Raw genomic sequence first — 19,019 nt, forward strand, 5'->3', positions numbered from 1 at the left:
AAATCAGCCTTTGGTGTAGAGGGCCCTCTAGTGGTCTATAGACAGTTGCCCCCATTACAGACACGACAAAAGTGCCCTTTCATCTACATTGCAGCAGTCGCCTCTTAAAATGGTGGCAGAATATACTTCTGTGCAGGCTGGATAATATGCTCTTGAACTAGCCAGACATAATTGGCACAAAAAAACCCACACATGGCCTCGCAGAATGTGCTGTGACAAAGCAAAGAACATTGATTTACCTTTTGTGAGGTGCCTTCAATGTACTTACAAAAAAAACGAATGTGCGAGACAGCCATGAAATTTCTGAGGAGAGACATTTAATTTACAACTCCCTACGGAGGCTATTAAACCGTACAGGCCTGTCTCGTTCATACTAAACCCATCTTCATAAAGCCGAAAGTATTGGCTTCTAGATTTTTCAACGCAAGGTTAATGGAAGGTTAAACATACTCTCGTATCGACTGGCAATTGCAGTGAATAGGAGGACTCGTTGGCTGCAGACAGTCACCATTTTATTAGTCATATTACCACAAACTCAGGGAAACCAGGCAATTAATAAACGTGCCATTTTCACAGGTGAACTCTGGGATTTCCCATTTATAAAGGCGCAAGAGGCAGCCGACGCAAAGCTTCAGCTCGTGCCGAGAGATTTTTCTCGGCCTATGGTCTTTTTTTTTTATTGTATCCCTCCATTTTCCCTGAGGTACTTTAGAGAAAATAAAGATAATATTTGTGGTATTTATGAAACCTACTCCAATTTATTTTTTGTTCCCCCCGCTTGGAGTCTGTCTATGCCGTGCGGTTTGTTATTGTAGTGATGTGTTTTATTATTTAATTCCTGAGGAACTGAACTGGGAAAAACGTTCCTGTAATTCCTCAGGAGCTTTAAAATGTGACATTATAGGAGAGATAAAATTACCATTATTAATATCGCAAGCAGGGAAACAAAACTGCTGAAGGATTTTGTAGATTTTTATTATATTTTTATATTTTGATTGCAGTTCCTTTGGTTGGAACAGATTTTTTTAGCTTTGTCTCAGATACATTTTTACTGTATATTGTTAATGTTCTCTTAAAGTAACCTGTCATGTCAGGGCCTCATGGGATTATCAACCCTTCACTCAATTATTTTCTAGATAATAGAAATATTTATTTTAGTGTTTTAGTTTATAAGAAAGAAAGGTATAAAGACACAGCTGTTGGCTTCCTTTATATTTTCTTCAGGTTTATGTCAGCTTGGAGTTGTTGGGGAGAAGATAAGAGGGAGGTGGCTGTGTTGAACAGTGTGGCACAGTTGATCACTGGATTGGTTAATGACATTTTGGCGGGAAAGTGAACAACCAACATGAACTCCTTCTGCCTTTAAAGCAGCTTGCAACGGCTTTTTTAGCCCCCCTGGCGGTAATCCCCAGTGTGGCTCAGGGTTGAATTTCATTACAAAAAAGTGTTAACCCTGAGCCACACTCGGGGTTGAATTAAGGGCTTACCTGGTCCTCACAAGCCTGTGGCCTCCTCCAGCACTTGGTGATGTCTGACTGAAATCTGCGTCCCGTTGGGCCCCATCCTGGTGAGTGAATGTTGGAGACGCAAAGGCTAGGGGATGCAGATGCCAGGCGGGCATGGGACATGTGTGCGGGCAGTGTGCAGGGGCCGGACCGCCAGGAAATTTAAAATTGGAAATATTTCTAAATGTCAAATGTACTGATTTGAAATTTAAAAATTCTAAAATAATCATACCGTCAGGGAGGTTAACAACAGCAAGCCAAATACACAACAGCAGTTCAGTCCATGCTTTTTCCATAGGCACTGGCCCAGAAGTGTATATCCAGTCCGAGCCTTTTTGCTTACCTTCTACTTTGTGAAATGGGAAAAGGGGGCACCTTTTAGCCTATGAAAAAAAATGATTTACCCTCCCATGCCACAATTTAGGCCAATGTTTCTCATTCAGGGTTTCTCCAGAAGTGAATAGGGGTGATCTTTTGACACCAATGATCTTTTTGGATCTGTAAGGATAACATTCTTACCAATGGCCAGCAATGTACCACACTAATGTACTGTGAGTTGCGGCTATAGTAATTATAGCAGGGGCTTCCTAAGCCATAAAAGTTTTTTAAGGGTTCTATCATGTAAAAATGTTGAGGAAGGCTGAGTTTGGAAGACCATACAACATAATTGATGAAACTGCTAATAGCTTTTTCCACACTACCAGCTTTACACTGACATTTAAAATACCAAAAATCATAACTTTTATGCTGGATCAAAACTTTAGTGTTAGCTCTAATACTAGTTAAAACAAAAGCAAGCATAACCCCTCCTATTTGCTCTCTTTTATTGTTTAAGTATACAGTTAAAATACCGTGTTATATCTGCTCAATAACTAGAAATCAATAATCAGGTACAAAAGCTATAAATACAAAAAGCTCATAAAAGACGATTAGATAGTAATTAAGTAACTATTGGCATAGGGGTAGCATTATTCTTTCATATGCCTGCCTTTGTTTTATGCAATAAAGGTTAAAAAAGGAATATGCAGTGATTATATATATATATATATATATATATATATATATATAACTATATATATATATATATATGTGTATTTTTTTTTTATCTGAACATTTTTTAGTTCAAGTTGAAATGTACAGTACACATACACAGATTTGATTCTTCCCATTCTACTCCTCCTTTCTGACTGCTCTGTGTAAAGATTCAACCAGAAAGAGAAAGCCTGAAAGCAAACATCTTCTGTTGTGCTCTATTGTTACAAAACCCATAGTGCTCTGTAATGATTGGGAACTTACCGGTATTAGTAAAATAGTAAAACATATCAAAATGTTTAAAAACATGTCAGCCATTAAAAGAATACAACTGACCCAAAACAGGTATTGTACCCTATTAAAAGGATTCACATTTAATAAATGAATGGTAAAAAAAGCCCTGAGCACAAAGCATTTATGGGGAAATGTTACCAATTCTGCAGGCAATCTTTATAGAGGAGAGACAAGACCACCACAAGTGTCTCTCAAAATTCTGCAAGCAATAAAGAGTCCATAGGATGGTGCTCTACAGAAGTAACATTGTCCGGGCACAGCTTTGGCCTTTTTTCTTGAAAAAGCAAGCAAGCAATTCTGATTTTTTCTTATCAGAATTCCCAACATACATTGCATAGAGTGTCATAGCTGCACCCTGTAAGTTGTTATTTGTAAAATATAAACTGGTACACATCAATATAAAAGATGCACAGAATAAAAATGACCAAAAGCAGTATAATATTAAATACATCAAGATTCTGAAACTCTTTAGAATCGTCATGTCCTTCTTTCCTGACATACAACAAGTGAACAGACCTTTACTGACAAAGGTTGTATTAATTATATAAAGCAAAAATCAGAGACGCATGAACGCTAATAAAAGCATTGTAAAAGGTCAAGCATATCAAAGCCTTCTATGGTGCGGAATGTTTTTTCTAAGTAATTAGCTGAATAGTTGTTAACAATACCCAAAAGGTTTGAAAATAGTTCTTCCTACTTTGTTGCCTAAGACCTAAGTCAGGGTAATGGGACATTTTGGGACCTTCATTTAAGCATGGAGTAAGTGCAAATACTTGTTCAATCTGTATAGATAAATTAATAGAATAGTAAAGGCGAACCTTTAATAAGCCAAACTCTATCATGGCCACAGTAAAAATCCAAAACCCAGCAACCACCCAGCCCACAACTTCTATGGGGTTCTTATGCAGTTCCATAGTCTACCTACACTTTTACTGCTCTACTAAATTCAAGTTTTTGCTACTTTGATTGTTTTTTTGGTGACATATTCAGTCCCTTTCCACCCAGGCAATAAAGTATTGTCTCAATGACACCATGTCATTAAGACAGAATGTAAGAAAAAATCATAAGATTAATGCCCATCAGAGAAACAGAGAGCAAAAAAAATCTAATAGAGATTCTAACCCTTTCTTATTCTATCTAAAAAATATATTTTGGCTGGAGCTGTGCTTTCTATTTTAAAGCAGTCTTTCTTCAATGCCTATATGGAAGTGTCCTTAATGGTCGCCATTATCTATAGAGAGCGTGGGCGGAGAGCTAGCAGATATTCTCACTTCTATAATTATGATACGTGAACATTTCCTGTGAGCATTAGGTAATCCTGGTCAATTTCCTTCTATGTCATTGCTAATTTCTACAGCACTGATAATTCTCCAAAGAAATTATTCTCTTCCTGCTAATATACAGTCTCTGCTTAATAGGATTCACCTTTTAATTACCACTCTGTACCTGAAATGTTAAATCTAATGGCGAGCTATCAATCAACTGAGAAAGCTGACAAGCGGTGTTGGCCTTCACCTATACAGCAAGACCTTCAAACTGATTGAACATTGCAAAGAGCACAGAGGAGAGCCAGCCATGGAAGTGATCCATAACACATAGAATTGATGTAGCTAGAGAAAGGTTTATTGATTGATGTATGAACTAGTCTTAGATGCATGAAGGCCTTCACTTTTCTTGCATGATCATGTTCTGTGCAACCTGAAGTCCATGTATGTGGGTGTGATGGCTGAATTGGGTTTAGGGAGACAAACTCTCAGGGCTCACAAGCTAATCAAGCTTGCCAATGCGAACATGTACCTAGCCAAGTACTAAGATACAAATTGGTGCCAATCACTAGGCAAGTAATGTCTCCAGATCAGCAACATTTTCTCTTTTCAACATAATTACTTATAAATGTGTGCTACAATACAATGGGAAGAGCATCACACCTTTCTAAAGTATTTGGGAATTGGGGTCGGAGTGGGGTTGGAGAACTAACACTATGAGCTGCTACCCCATTTCCGGAAACTGTGGCTTGATTGCCCTCACTAAAGATGTCAGTAAATAAAAAGAAATTGCTTAGTGTTTTGCACACTTTTTCTGTCAACAATATGAACAGAACTAAAAATGTAAAAGAATATTTTTTATTTTTTGTTAGGTAAGAAATATGAATAATTTAAACTTGGTGAGCTGGAATGAAGACCAGTAGCTCACTTACTATTCCCGAGATGTCCATATGTGAGCTAGAAGGTGAAACTGTCATGGGACAGGATGGCATGGACAGCCTTTAAAGCAGGATTGGTGCATAGGGAGGTGCAAAGTGTGCTTCTGCACAAGGGCCCTTGAACCTCCTCAACCAACAGGGGCCCCACAGGAGCCCCAAGTCAGTTCCCCCTGTTGGCTATGTCCACCACACACAAATTTCCCCACAGGGAGCACAGATGGCGTTATCAACCCAACAGAAGCTTTAGTTTTGGGTAAAGTGTGTGAAAGTATGTTCCTGCTGGGGAGGTTCATCTATCTCATTTTGCCCTGACCACATTTATTGAAAATGAAAGTGGGGGTGGAGGAGAATCCCAAATGTAGCATGTAGTGGGGAGGAGGAGAATTTCCAAATGTATTTAGAAATATATCTTTTCGTTTTGTATCCACTGTACAGGAAACTAAGAAACATGTCCTCAAAGACTCACAAGTAACTCTTCCTTGCAATGATTTAAAAAATAAATACATGTGCTATTAGATATTCTTTAAAGAAACATGTCTACATTTTCCTAGCAACCAATCAGATTCCCACATTTCTTATTACAGAACTTTGATCATGAGGCCCCCTTGCTCTGATTGTGTCTAGCAAAACATAATTAATCTTATCTCCTGAAATCATTTGATAAATGTCTGATCATCTCTCAGTGAATAAAACGAGTATTAATATCCTAAGATATCCTGCCTTGTAATTATCTTTGCCAAATGACTTGCTATCGGGTTTCATCTTTTACGTCTGCGGTGTATCATCCAGCGGCCTTCTCCCTAATAAGATGCAAATGAGAGGTGTGGAACATGCAGATTAATTAAAATAAAGCCCTGGTAATTAAAAGGGCAATCAGGGGGGTCTTAAGCTTTGATTAAGATTCATCCAATTTTCATATTGGACCGGGAGTGCATATTTTAAAATGCTTATTATCATTTCCTACTGTCTTTCATTTGCATCTGATTTAAATAGCTTTAGCATAGTGAAGCCCGGTGCAGTAATTATCTGTTTGGAATTACATCAAATATGTATTCGTTTGTATTGGAGACATACAACAAAGATGCTATTACCTGCTACTGCTAGCTATGACTATTTGACTATTTCTGCTTAAAAAAATGTATAATTTATTTTTCCTGTATATTTTCACAGCCACAGAAATGTCAGAGGTGGACATGAGCTGGGTTCAACAGGACAACCTTTAGAAGGAAACATAGAGAGCCACAATATGGATGATTAATTGGTCAGGATGGAGGATGTCCCTCCTGCCCTCCCATTCATTACAGAACACTGTAAAAAATGCAGACCCTGGCTCAATTTGTATTTTTTATTGTACATTTATAGGTTGATGTTTTATACCTGTAAAAAGGTATCAAATCTTTATTTTAGCAACAAACATTTAATACATGGTACATTTATGTCTCTCTTCCTCTGAGTTATTTAGTAGTGTGCATTCCTTGCCTCTTGGGCTGTTTGGGTTTGTTATAGAACTTAACTGCCCCTAAAAAACATATATTCTTTGCAGTTGACTGCCTGCTAGTAGTAAATATAAAAACTTTATATTAATCATATTCTGTATTTCTGCCACCAAGAGCTCCAAATGACCCTTCCAGCTGGAGCTTACACAGGGCTGAGGTATCAATAAGAACCACCATTATCGCATTGAGTAAATTCCATGCCTATTTATACTTGGATGTAGTTTCTGTTTTCTTGTAGATGCAGCAGCAAAACGAAGAACATATACTGCTAGGAATAGGGAATCAAAGCAAACCTGTTTCTTCCCCATTCATGCTTGGGATACCTTTAGGAAAGACAACTTTTAAAGTTTATATAGAGGTATTTGGTAGTGCCAACTTCTTTTTAGCGGATCTTGTAATTATACAGCCTTTGCAGAAGAAGACTTCAAATGTGTTTGTCACAGTGGTCCCCAACCTGTTCGAAGCTACAGACCACTAAATGCACGACTCCGGAGGGTGCATGTGTGAAGAGCCGTGTGCCACTCGAAGCCGTGTGCCATGATACCAGAACCCACCAGAGACACAATCTTGTCAGGGCCGCGGCCCACATCTCAGATGGCCCGTTGAGGACCCCTGCTTTAAAAGCATCAAGGTTTCCTTCATCAGGACTTGATCAGAAAGTCAAGGCAATAAAATTTGGAATCTTGAAATTTGGAGTTCCTATTATAAAAACAGCACAAGCTTTGATCTAGCCACATTTGAACAGCCTAAAGCTTTAATACACAGACTTTTTATTCTATTTCATTTATTATTACCAAGCCCAGATGAACAGAGCCTCTTGAAAACCCCAAATAACTAGTGTGGTAAACATTTTTGTTTATCTAAATACTTTGTCTTTCTTCTTTTAAAAATTTTATAACAGTAAATCAGAGCTTAGTCTTTAATGTGAGGTTGGGTGGTGGTCTAAGATGAAATTTTAGGCAGACGGGTTAATTTCAGAAGGTTCAGGTTATCCCCAGGGGCTGAATGAAGGGAGTCATCCCTCAGCCAATCAAGATGGTAGAAAATCAAAACCAAGAATTGAAAAAGAAAGTGATGGTGATGCCCTCAATTAAATGGGGGCTTGTGAGACATGTGTGTACTTAAAAAACTACCTGTGCCTTCTGCCCGGACCTGCATTATTGCACTTTTAAGGGTAGGAGTTTAGTTCTACATTAACCCCACCTAAAAAAGGGTCCTCTGTCTAGTTTTGGAACTAAAAGGGTCTTGACTGTTCTCCCTTTTTGGTATCACTTATGAGTGGCACATATTGTAGAAAAGACAGCTAGAGACTGTAAACATACATTAGGAGATGGTCAGAAGATGCAGACATGTTACAAGCCTGGTTTGAAACTAAAGACATGCTACAGAAGACAGACTGGTATAACGTAGTGTGAGATTGCTAAATTCTTCTTCCTATATAGCCTCTTCTATAAAACAATGCTTTCTTTCACACTACTAATTGCTGGGATCCTAAGGGCCGCAGGTTGGACATCGAAGGTCTAATACAATGCCTTTTTTTCCCCTTCTGCAAAACTGGCTTTGACCTGTGTGGATTTCCTATTACACAAAAGCAATATATCACCAATAACCAGTTTCTTTGTACCGGCAGAGAAAAATGAAAGTCTAATCTTATACGAAATTAAATGTTTAATGCAACCGCAAAGCAGATTTCAAAGGGGCCAGCTGCTGTAAGTGATAGCTCTGCTACATTATTATTATGATTATTATTATTTGCATGAGTGTATTGGGGAAATAAGCTTGACAAGCATTCTAAATCACTTGAATAAGCGCAACAAGGCTAATTCCTCTATGCCCATGAATCAATTAGCGGCCGCAGTTTCCAATAAAAACACGCACCTATCTGTATTTTATACGAGGGGGCCTTGGTACGGCTGGTAAGTTGTAGCGCTAATTTTATGGCCTCCCTGGATGCCATCTGTCTCAGGAGACAGATGTTCAGACACAGTTATTAGAGGGCTGCTGCATAATGAGGTCAAATCGAATGATATCCCATAGTGCTTTGTATGCACGGTGTATTCTGTAGCAGGTGCTGAATCCCGCATACTCTTAGCAGTCTGGCAGGATCGCTTCATGATTCAGTGCAGAAAAGGTGTATTTGTAGCCGAACTGTCAATGATTATGAACACAGCAGCTTGTTTTGTTTTTTACTGACAAGGTGTGAGTTAAATGCTTAATAAACAGCAGATGTAATTTACATTGAACCTGATTGGGTGAGGATATAGCATTTGTTTCCACCTTCTGTTTGTGTACTTCTAAATAGTAAATTGAGAGGCTCTAGATGCAGCTGAGCTACAAATTCAGCCTTGCAGCACTGCAGAGTTGGGTTTGATTTCTGCTAGAGACTCAGTTTTGGGAGTTTGTGTGTCATCTATGTTTGTGTGGCTTTCCCCTAGAGGTTTCAGTTCCCTCTCACTGCCTAAAACTAACTGGAAGATTAACTGGCTTCCATCCAAAACTCTTTCAAGTCTTTGGGAGTGTGTAAGACTGTGGTAAGCTCTGGGAACACCTTTGTGCCTGGCACTGAAGCTGAAAGGTTTATGCAATTTAAACAATGCAGAATTTGAGGTTGCTATTTATACTACGTGGAAAAAGTATTTTGGACACTCAACCTTAATTTGGTCATCTATGTGTTCAAAAGTACACGGACACTCCTTTAAATGGCTTCTAGAAATGTGTACTGTTAATAATATAGCATACAATGAAAAGCTAGAGCACTACGCATCCAGTTGTGGCAACAATTTTTTTTCAAGAATTACTGGACCCTATGCACCTCCAATTAACCTTCATAAACACATGGTTTGATGAGTGTGAAGGAACATGACTGGCCATTAGACCTTACCCTATTTAACACTTGTGGAATACATTGGAATTCCAATTGTACATCATATCTTTTTGTTTAATATCAATATCTGATCTCACAAATGCTCTTTAAGCTAAATGGGCATTCCAACGTACACAAAATCTTCTGTAAAGCCTTCCCAGAAGAGGATAGGCAAGAGAAATCATTTTCATATGAAACCCCATGGTTTAAAACTGGATGTCCAAGAAGCTTATAAAAGTTTGATGCCCACTTATCCATAAAGTTTTGGCACCAAATAAAATGTGCAAACAAAAAAAGGTTTCAGTAGGTTAGAAAAGTCTTTATTGTGGTATAACCTAAAAATATGGAGTACGGTAGGGGCTACACACTGTGTGGTTGATTTACTGAATGAATATATGCTGTTCACAAAGCAAAATAAATATATCTTTGATATTTCACTTGGCAAATGAGATAAAACACCACTGGCTTATGTATATACTCAGGTATGTAAAGGAAACAATTCTATTTATATATGATCAGGTATTCATTTCAAAGTAAATTCTCATCATACTCACTAAACTAATTTATAAAACTAAATTATTCCTTGCCAGGTAATCATTAAGTTTGGTATGTGAACAGCCTAAATTCCTTTAGTAAATCGCAACTTTGTGTAAGGGGTGTCCATCTTTCCCATTTCATAAAGCTGGGTGGTATGATCTCACCTATAAAGTTTCAATAACACATAGTGTATAAAACATGGTGTATTCATTTTAGGGTGGACTTTATTTTAGGTTTCACTGATTGTTTCTGAATGAGATAAAAAATAAAAGTGGACAATCATCATAATGGTGTTTTAAAATAAGGAAAGAAGGGGGGGGGGGGGGGGTATTGGATACCATCACAGGGGGTCTTCAAACATTTCCTGCAAGTAAGATTCAAGTACTTGAAAGCTGACATCAGAAAAATTCCAGCTATAGGATATGACTCAAGGGAAACCAATGGCAGAAGATAAGGAAGAGAAGAGATGGACAGGGCTGTGGAGTACGGAGCATAGTTATTTTTGGAAATGATGTGAGAGCTGAATATTTTACATCAGCTGTGCATATCACTGACTACTCCCTTCTGTAATCAAAGCAAACACAATGCCATTGTACTAAAAATATTCTAAAGCTATTGTATATATATAAGAGTATAAATATATAGTAGAAGTACAGTCATAGCTAAGCTTTTGTTAGGTGAAGGTAAGATGAATAATGCACTTGGATTTTATGTCCCAAGGGAATGCTACCGATGGGATCTCTACAATAAATCTTTTGTTATACCACTGGGTATTGAGAGTTGTCACCTAATAACATAAAGTGTCTAACAGAACCTAATTTAAAATTGTTTATTGACTAGAGGCCATCAAATGATGGACAGTAGAGTCAGCAGATTTTTATTATCCAAGCATCTGACAGTGGCTTCTTCCTTCCATCTTTCTTCCATGATGCTTCCAACCCACTCAGTCCTGATCCCAGCGGAAGCGTGGCAATCAGCCATGGAAATGAACTAGTGGCTGATTTAGGGAAGAGTTATGGGAAGTTCTCAATACATAACATCAGACAGACGGGACATCAGACAGCAAATACAAAGCCAAGTCCAAATTACACTCTTTAGTGTAGTAAGTGTATGGTGCCACTTGGTAGGAGCAAGTACACCGTTCCTTTAGGCATTGGGCTGTAGTGGGGACATGGGTCATGGGCACAGAGTTTATGAGCCCATGGAGAAATACATTCAGTGTGCATGAACAGTAATTTTGTGTTGAGAGGTAAGGCTTTATATTGGGCATTAAAATCTATCTAATCTATTTCGTGCACATTACAGGCAGTCCAAATTTGTTTTATTTTTCTTGTACCATCTTTTAGATTTTGGTTGGCGCTGACACTGGCAGGCCTTATCTGGATGAATTTGAATGTTCCCTTTATGTTTGCATGGGTTTGTTCCCAGCATTCTGTCTATCTCACACATCACAAAAGCAGTAGGTAATTTGACTTCCCAAGAAAATTGGCCTGTGGTAGTGACATTGGATTGAACTCTTCTGGGAGACAGTTAGTGACATGACTATGAATGTAAAACGGTGCATATTATGTTGGTGCTATATAAATACATAATAAAACATTAAAGTAAGTAATGTTAACTCTACTTACTTAGCACCTAACACATATATTTACATTCAGAACCCAATGGCAGTTTTAAAAATGTCTGAATCCTGCCCCTCACCATCATCTCATGTTGTGCCCCCTGCCAGGTGCTGGTAGACGGGCACTGTTAGCTATAACCCTTACAGCTCATTCTCTGCATCCTGTTTTCATTTTCCTTTTTTGAACAAAAACAGGATATACTTAGCCAGCCTCTACCTTCCATCACATCCTGCCCCTTTGTTGTCTGTTTAGTTCAATTATATACACACAATAGTATTGTCTTTATACAACATATCCAGATTCCAGGATCATTTCAATCAGCCACTTTATTTTCAGCCCAATCAGTGCAGAACTGAAATTTAACATGGATCTTCCATCAAAACACAAGAGCAGCTTGTTCTTTGAACCCTCGCCCCATGAAAAAAATGAAGCATACATTTTAAATAATATACATCTATACCTGCATTGCATTGTGTTTCAGTTTCAAACTGCAACGGCTTCCTTACATTTCTCTACAATTCTACATTTTCCTGGTAAGAGTACCTGTGACATCAAGTCATAGATAGGAAGTGAAGGAAAGTGGAGACAAATACAGAAATAAAATCCAGGGATTCCAGAGATGGTTCCAAATTTCAAGTATACTAATTTGTTTTCCACATGATCACATTTGGTTCATGTAGAGTATGACAATGAATACATCAAGTCTTTATTTGTAGGCAAAGCTCCATGGGGTGTACTTACTTTTTCACATAACTGGAAAAAAGCAGGTCTGCCCCTGCTTTAGCAAGATTAGTGAGACAGTATAATATTTAACTTTAGATTTGCTTACAGATATAAGAAATCAGTGGGTGGTACAGCCTACCATCCAAACCTGTGGCTGTTGGGATAATATCAGGCTTTGGTTTCTGCAAGGAATATTAGCAGGTGTTGCATACAAATGTATAATACTTTCCTCTAAAGCTTGGAAAAATCTAGTAACAATAGTACATTGTCTATACACTGTCAATCTGTTACACCTGTTTCCTCTCAATATTATATTTATAAATCACCAACATATTGCACAGCACATTATAGAAAAGCCTTAACTAATCTTTAGAGGAGCTCACAATTATTTATTCCTACTATGGCAATGGTCTAATGTCCCTAACATGGTCTAGGGCCAATATTAAGGGATGTTATTTAATTTACCAGTATGTTTTTGAATGTAGGAATGAACCCACACTAGTATATGAACAATGTACAAACTTCATGCAGATACTGTCTTGGCCAATGTTGGGGACCAGGGACCATAGTTCCTAAAGTCCATAATGCTGGAGCAACTGCATTCATGGCCCAGCAGTGACCCCACTAATCTTGCTGGCAGCTAAAAACCCTGACAGGGTAGACACCCAGAAAGCCCAAATCAGAGAAAGGCAGGTTTCACTTCCACTGAAGGTAGTGTATTGAGAATTTGCCAGCCATGGAGCGCACTGAAGAGGGGATAGGCTTCCCACCCTGTACACTGCTTAGTAAGCTTATTGAGCAGCCGATCTAAATTCCTGGCACCCATGGGTGTGTATGGTTACTGGTGGGGTTCGGAAAGAATTAGTGTAATGGTTATGGAAAGGGTGTGTGTGAGAGTTAGTGTCACAAGGAGGGTGGACACATTGGGGTTGTTGCTAGGCCCATTTTAAACTTGCAGTGGGCCGTTGGGTTAACCACTCCCTGCTGCATAGCAAAATGCTACTATGCATCCAGGAGTGGCAAACCATACAACAGGTTAACACTTTTACATTTATTAGCCCTTCCATTTGTGGTTGGGGTGTGGTTGTTAATCCAGAGAAGGAAAAAAGCTAAAGCGTGGCCAAAATGACTTGTTGCTTTAAAAAATTACACCATGATCCACCCCAACTGCAGCTGCAACAGCATGCAACGCATGTACAAAATTGTTTCCAACTCTCTTCCAATTGTTTACAACTCTCATTCAACTAAATGGTGGTTGGGGCCATGGTTGAGCCTGTGGCAGCCCCCGTAGTCAACCTGAAGTCTGAAAGTGGCCTTAACATGACAGGTAGATAACTGTACCAATGCATTGATCTCCTAACATGTATGATTGCTTTTCTGATCTCCAGCCCATAAGGTGAAAAATCCATCCATTATAGTACAGCCAGTGGAGTATCTTTTTGGCTACAGGTGGGAAACCCCTTTATAACATAAGTTACGTAGGTTTCCAAATATCTCCCCAAGCCAAAGCCCATCTTTGGTATTTTGTGAAGGAGACCAGAAGTAATATGTACTGCACACACAAACAGAATGCATCTTCTAGGATGTCATGGCTGAAAGATTTCTACCCCATGCTGTTATGAATGATCATGTCACAGTATTATAAAATATTAATTATAGTTTGATACATATCTGCTTGTAATCTCATCTGTCTGTTTACAAAGCAGATCTGCTAATTATTATCCCCGCAGACTCAGGGCAATGAGCTATAGTACTATACCCATCACTGTGACAGGCACAGAAATGAGCTGCATAAACTAACATTGTAAATAGAGTCTGCAGACAGAAACCAAATAAAATCTGTGTTCTGGAAAGTGAACTTTTGTTTTAACAATAAATATCGTGTTATGTATTTCCATTTTCAGAGGGTAACAACTAATTAAACTGCTGCTTTATTTAAATGGCGACGTGGGCAGTTTTCTTACTGTTTCTGCAAACAAAAGTTCTCGCTATGCCAGGTCTAAGGTAAAGGTACACAGTAATCAGAATAAAAATAAAAACATATATAGACTAAATGTTATTGTTATCTTTGATTGGAATATGAAAGAAGTAGAATCCAAGGTAAGTTTTTATTGATATTGATGACATTATGACATTCACCATTTCTATTGGTGCTGATAAATGGGTTTATAAAAGGATCCCCTAAATTTCCTGTGTGACACTTCTAGAGGTCGTTGTGGCCTCAATGGCCCTGGTTTATTAAGGTTCCCAAGGCTAGAGAGAATACACTTTTATCAATGAAGCTGAGTGATCCAGCAAACCTGGAATAGATTTCCTAAAAGTCATTAGCAAATGTTTTCAATTCTGAATGGGATCCACTCCAGGTTTGCTGGATTACCCAGCTTCACTGATGAAAGTGTATTTTCTCCAGCCTTGGAGAGCTTTATTAATCAGGTCCTTTGCTGTAACTATTTGATAGTTTGTGACTAAGTAGTTTCCCCAGTGATGTCACACAAAGGAAATTTAACGCCCAGCTGTGGCCCACTTCTAAGTTAATTAATGTAAAATTCAACCCACTTCCTGTGAGTCCAGAACATAATGGACACACCATCTGAAGGTTACTCATTATGGTGCCTTGAACTCAGAATAAAGTGGTGCAGGGGGTGGTTCTGATATCATTATATCAGCACCCCTGTTTACATCAATAATGACTATCAAGCATCAATAATGAGGAGGTGGGCCCTAAACTTTGCGTACAACTTCAAAACCTCTGAAAAGAGTTATCTATACAAAGAAATGTTAATTTTTAGGGAACTGTCCCATACAGTGAAGAACAATCAATTACATGTCCTCTAAATCAGGGGTCCCCAACCCTGGTCCATGGCCCACTAGTGGGCTGCGGCCATCTGACAGGGGGCCCGCGATTCTGGCCGGTGCACCCACCAGCGGGTTCAGCGGAAGGACCCCGCTGGGGGGTGCACCAGTCACAGCCACAGACCACGTCTCCTGGAGACATCACAGGCTCAGGGTGGTGGGCGAATTTGGGTAATTTGGGTCCCTGGATGGAATGGGCAGGTTCTGGAATCATGAAGTGTCTGAGTGAAACATGGCTCCCCGTGCATGCGCAGTCCGTAGTCTGTGCATTTAGTGACTTGCGAGCCTCAAAAGATTGGGAACCACTGCTCTAAATGCCCCCACCTATGGCTGACACTCAAGAAAAACACTATTGCATTAGAAGAGATGTCAACCATACAAAAAACACAAATTGCAGCATACATACAGTAAATAAATGGGTCCTATTGATCAGACTTTATGATCGCAAGTGTTGAAAGTGAAATATTTTTCTGGACTCTGATACAAACCTGAACCTCCCCAACACATTGCTTCATATTACATTGTACATACAAATGGTTTCGACCTAATTATAATCAGCAACATAGCATCCTAATAAAGCTAATTAAAATAATTATAAAGTAATAGAAAATGTTAATGTAGGTATGCAAGACATCCTCAGTGCATTGTGCCTAAATGAATAACGTAATAGTAATAGATACAATGGGTTAAAAAAGAACTTTCCGTTATTTTTTTGATAAATTTTATAAACTGTGATCATGCACAATACGGTCTGACTCCCAAGCCATGCATAATCCTTTATACTGAATACTTCATTTCCTTTTATTTTTAAACAAAAGCAGGATGTGATCTAGGTCTTGGCTAACCTCTTATAAATAATGGCAGAATCCAAATTCCCTTTTTATTTCCAGGTGGTTAGACATACGTCAGTAACGCAATTAAAGGGACACAAAACCTAAATTGTGTTTTTTTTTGTTAAAGGTTCACTAATTTGAGCCATCATTGAGATTTATTAAGGTCTGGGGCATTTACTGTTTAGTCTTTTGTTGTGTGTGAATTGCTATAATAGGAGTAAAAGAAACTGAGGACAGGAAGCCGGAGATGTGTCAGAATATATATAATTTCACAGTATTCACCTTCATTTTAAAAATGTCAACCTCTGATAAGCTTTTGGAATTTTTACATATTTAAACATAATTTTCTGTTAAAACTATTTTCCTTAAATCAATTTATAATTTAAGGTTATAAAGTCAGTCTAATGAGCATTGTTAGGAAATAACAGTAAAGCTAGAATGGATATATTCAAAGTAATTTGCTAATACTTGGCAAATGTTTTCTATCCTGGACTAGATCCATTTCAGATTTGGATGTCTACAAAACGGAGGCTTTTAAAGAGAAATACAATGCAGAGATTTGTTAAATTCACATATAATCCTATGGGAGGATTTTTTTTTTTGAAATAATGATTTAGTGTGATAGTGTTTTTAAGATTGGACAGAACACATCCTAATTCTGAGGCCTGAAGTGATTTTTGGGGTGTTCTGGTCACTTACATTAGTAACTATGAAGTTCTCATATCGAGTAACCTTGACAGAGACTTTAGCCACAATTTCTATTGTTTGGTGTGAATTCTGACTTAGAATTAGTGTAGCAAGCCAAAGAATGGGTATAGTAGCCCTAATACCCCTGATGCAACGTTAGTGTTTTTCAATGCAAGGAAACCAGGGACTCCTCCCATCTTGTTTTTTTGGGAGTCAAACAGAGTTTAAGGGCTATGAATTGCCAAACAAAGGTACTTAATATAATTTTAACCCCCTATGGACCCATTTTTAAGGATACCTTTCAGTAGGGTGACCAAAGTTCTCCGGAGCCAAGTCCATTTAAATCATTGGGGACAGTGATATTCCATTCTTTAGGGACCTAAAAGAGACCTCCATCTTTACATCGCCCATGGAAAGTTCCATACTATCAATCAGGCCATTTAAATCTGCTCCTTCTGGAAAGTTTCCATGCAAGCCTATTACCTCTTTATGATAAAAGCCCTTTTAACCTTAACTTTTGTCAACTTATGTTAAGGCTTCTTTTTAACCATTTGATTTGAATGTTATGTGGTTGAATAAGGTTGAGTAGGTATTTTTCACTCTGGAAATTACGCCTCACTTATGAAATCTCCTTTTTATTGGTATCAGTAAAGATTTTTTGTTATTGGCTCATTTGTGAAGTTTTCCTGTAAGCTATTTATTTGTAACACAATGGGAAGTAAGAGGAGATGGCTCAAAGGTATAAAGAAATTCTCTCTATTAGTCATGATACAATACCAGATCAACAAATCATAGATGACTAAGACAAAAACACCGTCAGCTTCAAAAACAGAGGTTCAATTACTTACCAACTTTATTTAAAACTAAAACTGGCTGATACACTTTAAATAAATGAAATGGAGACTGAAAAGTATTCAATATGCATAATTAGGAAATTCACCATAGCCCTTTTGTTGATATTTACAAATAACAAAGCTATCAAACCAGAAAGATATACAGTACAGTTTCTGATTTTGGTAGCAATAATATCCTCTAAATGTATACAAATCTTAAAAAACATGAAGAAGAACAAAGAAAGAAGAGAAGGAAAACCACTGCCTACCCCTCATTGTTATTCATGGTGACCATTTTAGATGAGATGGAGAGTGCTGTTATCCAAAAATTTGTAGAGGGGATATTTCCAATAGAAACACTTTGTATGCTGACCACAGATAACAGTGAGATTATCCCTATCACTGGGATTTTTCTACTTATTTACTGTTCTATCTTTAAAAAAAAGTTATTGAAGTCATCCACATGGGTCAACAGGCAAGAATAAAAAAGTTAAAAAAAAGTTCATTTATTCAGTTATAATGTAGTTCAAATATTGTTTCTGAATGTTTTTATATACATTTAGTAGTTTGGTATTATCCAGCTAATAAAAAATGAGTAAATTCTGTTCTCCAAACATATACAATGCAGTAGTTTGTAAATGAATATAGTAATCACAAAAATATAAATCTTTTTCTAGCCACAGACAGATAAATTCCCAATCCAGCTACAGACAGGTAAGAGCACCTCTAGACTATCTGGGACCATAAACATTGTTATAGGAGTTTCAATCTAATAAAATCCTGGGAGCAATTACATTATTCTCTATTGTCTGTACCATGTAGTCAATCCAAAAAATCTTGTTAGCATTTTTCTATGGTGTACAGCTAACTGTTGTTCTACAAAGGTCAAACACAGCAAACCCAACAAATGTAAAATTTAAGTCTCACTCACCTGTTTTAAAGAAACAAAAATTGTTTCAGCACCAACTAAAGTAGAAGACAATAATCCACCGGCCACTGTCTCAGCGAGGAATAAAGAATAGGAGTTACGGCTTTCCAGAATGTCCACTGTTCTCCAGTTTGGGAATGAGTTGAACTCCCACCCAGCAGACTTCCTTCCTGCCATTGTTGTTCACGTTAGTGAGGCTTCAAACCAGCTCACTTAATGGAGGAAACTAGATAAACTCAATTCAGATTTTTTTTGTTTGCTGCTTATTTCTAAAAATTCACAAGCTTATAGTGAAAACAGAAGTGACTGGGAATTTGTGCTGTCTTCAGCTAGTGTTTTATAGTAATGGTGAAACTGGTTACCAATGCAGAATTCATAGCAGATTAAAAAGCTTTCTGGTTTTCTTCGGCCAACATTTAAATGTATAAAGCTGGACCCGATATCAAAATCTTTATGCCGCCTTGAGGTCTAAATATGAATTTTTTTAAATTTTTTTGTAAATATTTTTCATATTGGATTCACATTAGATAGAAAATGTGTGAACCAGGTTTAACTCACAGTTCATATATTTTTTTGATTGAATCCAAAATAGATATTGTGTAACATTTAG

General features: G+C 37.8%; 1 protein-coding gene across 1 annotated transcript in view; it reads right to left on the reverse strand.

Annotated features, from left to right (window-relative positions):
• CDH5 (cadherin 5) overlaps positions 1 to 18,646 on the reverse strand; it is a 37,997-nt gene extending 19,351 nt beyond the window's left edge. The window contains exon 1 of the mRNA XM_072422677.1: positions 18,413 to 18,646. Coding sequence (XP_072278778.1) covers positions 18,413 to 18,586 — 174 coding nt within the window. The 5' untranslated portion in view covers positions 18,587 to 18,646. The remainder of the gene's footprint in view (positions 1 to 18,412) is intronic.
• Between the last annotated feature and the right edge of the window lie 373 nt (positions 18,647 to 19,019).

Source organism: Pyxicephalus adspersus, chromosome 9 (assembly GCF_032062135.1).
Source record: "Pyxicephalus adspersus chromosome 9, UCB_Pads_2.0, whole genome shotgun sequence".
Lineage (NCBI taxonomy): Eukaryota > Metazoa > Chordata > Amphibia > Anura > Pyxicephalidae > Pyxicephalus > Pyxicephalus adspersus.